Here is a 3,929-nt window from a genome sequence, read left to right on the forward strand (position 1 = left end):
TATACCTGAAAAACATAACCTGAAAATCGAATCATGCATTAAATTAAGAATCACGCGAAACATCAGAATCGCCCATTTCTTTAATTTCTTTCAAATGGGAATCCAGATATAAATAGAAGACCTATGGTGGGGGTAAATCTTAGGCTCGATCTGGTAGCTCTGGGAGCAGCTGATTAGATCTTTATTCGTGAATTCGGGTGAGCTCGGTTCATGTTCACGCATTTTCGGTTTTACACGAGGCTGGTCTTCGTAGCAGCAAAGTGGGGGGAATCTTCTCCCTTCATTCTTGTGTCATTTTACCTCTCGGCTAATTCTTAGGTCGTTTTTGCCTCGCGTGTTTTTACTTGTCTTTTCCGCAACTTTTTTTTTTAGTTCGCTTTTGCTCTGAGCGTGTCAAATATCGTACCTAAAATATAATCCGTTCATAATCAAAATAGCTATTTTATTATTTTATCTAACTTATAATGTCAAACAACAAAATTAATTTTCTACTAAAAGGATGAATCTTAATTTGAAACCAAAAATATGGTTTTTTAATACAAGATTTGTACTTTTTAATCAAGTTATTTCTAGTTTCAATCAAGTTTTTTTGCATTATAAATCGAAATAATTATTTTGTTATAGTTAATAACTCCTATTGTCAAATAATAAAATTAATTTTCTATTAAATTTATTAATCTTAATTTTTAACCAGAAATATCGATTTTTAATAAAACAGTTGTACTTTTAAATTACGTTTCTTCTATTTTCCATCAAGTTTTTTGTATTATAAATCGAAATAACTATCTTTCTATAGTTAATAACTCCTATTGTCAAGTAATAAAATTAATTTTCTATTACATTTATTAATATTAATTTTTAACGAGAAATATCGATTTTTAATAAGACAGTTGTACTTTTAAATCAAGTTTCTTGAATTTTCCATCAAGTTTTTTGTATTATAAATAAAAATAACCATTTTATCATAGTTAATTACTCTTATGGTCAAGTAAGAAAATTAATTTTCTATTAAATTTATTAATCTTAATTTTTAACCAGACATATCGATTTTTAATAAACCAGTTGTACTTTTAAATCAAGTTACTTCTATTTTCAATCTGGTTTTATGTATTAGAAATAAAAATAACTATTTTGTCATAGTTAATAACTTCTATTGTCAAATCATAAAATTAATACTCAATTAATTAATATTCATTTTTAACCAGAAATATCGATATATGCAATGAGAATGGTCAGGTTTTGTTAGGGCAGGATAGATTAAACCTCTATGTACGTTAAGCCGAAGCTGAATGAAACGGTACCGCAAACACAACGGGGCAACACAATGACTTTAATTGTGTTACGTGAAGTTAAGTTAGGTTAAGTTAGGTCAGGTTTTTTTAGGTTGGGATAGGTTTGACCTCTTTGCAGGTTAAGCCCAAGCTGATTCAAACGATACCGCAAACACAACGGGACAACACAATCAGTTTAATTGTGTTTCGTGAGGTTAGGTTAGGTTAGGCTAGGGTAGATTCATGTCTAGGTTAGGCTCGAGTTGACCCATTCGATGTAGCTCACAGTTGCTGCAGCGAAAATATGCTTCCAGAGGTTTACGTGTAGTTCAATAAATTTCTGTTAATTCAGGTTAGGTGAGGTCAGGTTCTGTTAGGTAAAGTTATGTTAAATAAGTTTATATCAGGCAAGGGTTGATCCTTCGCAGTTGTCGACATGTTTTTTAAGTGAAAATTTGCATCACTGGCATTATTTTGAAATTTATTTGCCTCAGTGCATTATTTTTCGTCATTTTTTGAGGTTATGGCTCAACCATGACGTGATGGGTGATTTTTTATACTGAATTTGAATTCAGCAACACTTCTGCACGGAATACCGAAACATGTTGCTGTTCTTTCTAGCACATTATCCACTTCTATTAATTATGTTGTCTTTTCAAGCTCAAAAAAAAGTTTTGCTTTACAAATCATAATTTTTTCTTCTTTCGTGAAGTTTCTCTAAAACGGTTTCTCCAAAATTTGAAACAGACATGCATCTACTTAAAGCAGTTTTCTTGCTTTATGAATGTTTACAGTCTTATAGCCATAATACTTCCCTTAAATAGAAAAGCACTTTTTCGCATCTTAAAAGCCGTGAGACCTGGTCACCGTCAATAACCAGCAATAAGGTTTCCTTTTTCCTAATCCTTAGAATTAGAACTAAAAATAGAATTAACTTAATTTAAAAGCACAACTGTTTTATTAAAAAACTATGTCTGGTTAAAAATAAAGATTAATAAATTTAATAGAAAATTAATTTTGTTATTTGACAATAAGAGTTATTAACTATGATAAAATAGTTATTTTTATTTATAATACATAAAGCTTGATTCAAAATAAAAGAAACTTGACTTAAAAGTACAACTGTTTGATTAAAAATCGAAATGTCTGGTTAAAAATTAAGATTAATAAATTAATTAGAAAGTTAATTTTATCATGGACATAGGAAACAAGGGACTAGGCATGCCATCCTAACTTTTGCGAGCAGGGTTGAATCCACGGGAGGGAGGAGAATTCCATAAGCGGGGAGAGCCTCCATCTTACGATGTGCCATTTGATTATGCGCACGAGCATTTTTGCCGACAGACTGTGCATGAAAATATAAACATGTGGGCGCTGCCATGTTTGTCGCGGGACATCAAAAGGTGGCGGACCTCCCCCCTCATTGCATCACCCCCGCAATGGCATACCTAGTCCCTTGTTTCCTATGTCCATGTATTCAATAGTTTCTTCCATGTAGCGCATAAGATAAGTGGCTATTCTACATTGTCGATCATTTATCGACGAAACTTGTGACACGTGTAGAACCTAAGCACTTGTTAATTTTTTTGTCGGGACTGCCCCCCTGGCCAGGTCTCAATTATTTATGCGATTTAATATATATTGGACTTGAATTACGTCTAATTATTATAATTCGGTTGTGTGATATTGTTTTATATATCAAATTATTAAAATTCTTTCGTAGTAAAAACTATTTTCTGTATAATTTTTGCTTTACAGCCTCAATTTTCAACATTTCAATAATATATATTGAATCAGTCTCGTACTTATAAAAAAAACTTCAAAGTCAGATTTAACCAGTATCCTTACGTTTAAATTAATTCAAATAATTTATATCTATATTCAACAGTTCCAGATTTGAAATCGTTCATTTCTGAAGTATTGAACGTCGTCTCCTTTTTCTTTCCTCTTTCTTAAAATGTTTTATTTTCTAAAATTAAATGAATTTCTTTTTAAGATTTATACTCCATACGAAATTGTCGCGAAATGCATGATAATGTCAGAAAAGGAATTCTCTCACCTCCGGTTTCTTGACAATGGAAGTTGGGATCCAGACCTCTGTTGCACATCCTGGCGATTTTCTCCACTTGGCTGCTTGCTACATGATCCAGAAACTTCCTGAGATTGGCCCTGGTGTGCATCGCCTTCAGCTGCTTTTCGTCGAGGTGCAACATCTTATAGACCCGCTTCTTGTACTTGAGCTGAAAACAAAAAAGCAGATGAAAATTGGCTATAAAAATGTTTGCCAAATGTCAGAGCGGCGCTCCCGATGGTAGATAAGTACTAGGCTGGGGCGAAAAACCAACATTGTGCGTCCAGTAAACGCCTGGGTGCGTAAAAGTGGCCCAGTCCAATCCGAAACTCAGCGCAATTTGAAATTTTTATATCGGATAATATCTTCAGTCTGTTCTTTGAGGGTGAAATCTCGAAATTTCACTAAAAAACACTAAAATTTAAGGTTTTGCAAAAATGAGCTTAAAATCGATACCGATGCCTTTTAAGGGTGACTTTACGATAAAAAGTCATTAGAGGGTACTTAGAGGTCCGTACCGAGTCGCCAAAGTCACCCCATGCCAATCCTCATGGAGGGGGAAATGGCTCAAAATTGCGTATTTTCGA

At 33.1% G+C, this 3,929-nt stretch overlaps 1 protein-coding gene across 8 annotated transcripts in view; it reads right to left on the minus strand.

Annotated features, from left to right (window-relative positions):
* LOC117177559 (SH3 and multiple ankyrin repeat domains protein 3) overlaps positions 1-3,929 on the minus strand; it is a 542,967-nt gene that overhangs the window by 182,630 nt on the left and 356,408 nt on the right. For all 8 annotated transcript variants that reach the window (XM_033368366.1, XM_033368371.1, XM_033368368.1 and 5 more), the window contains one exon: positions 3,331-3,511. In XM_033368366.1, coding sequence (XP_033224257.1) covers positions 3,331-3,511 — 181 coding nt within the window. The remainder of the gene's footprint in view (positions 1-3,330; positions 3,512-3,929) is intronic.

This window comes from Belonocnema kinseyi, chromosome 7, assembly GCF_010883055.1.
Source record: "Belonocnema kinseyi isolate 2016_QV_RU_SX_M_011 chromosome 7, B_treatae_v1, whole genome shotgun sequence".
NCBI classification, from domain to species: domain Eukaryota; kingdom Metazoa; phylum Arthropoda; class Insecta; order Hymenoptera; family Cynipidae; genus Belonocnema; species Belonocnema kinseyi.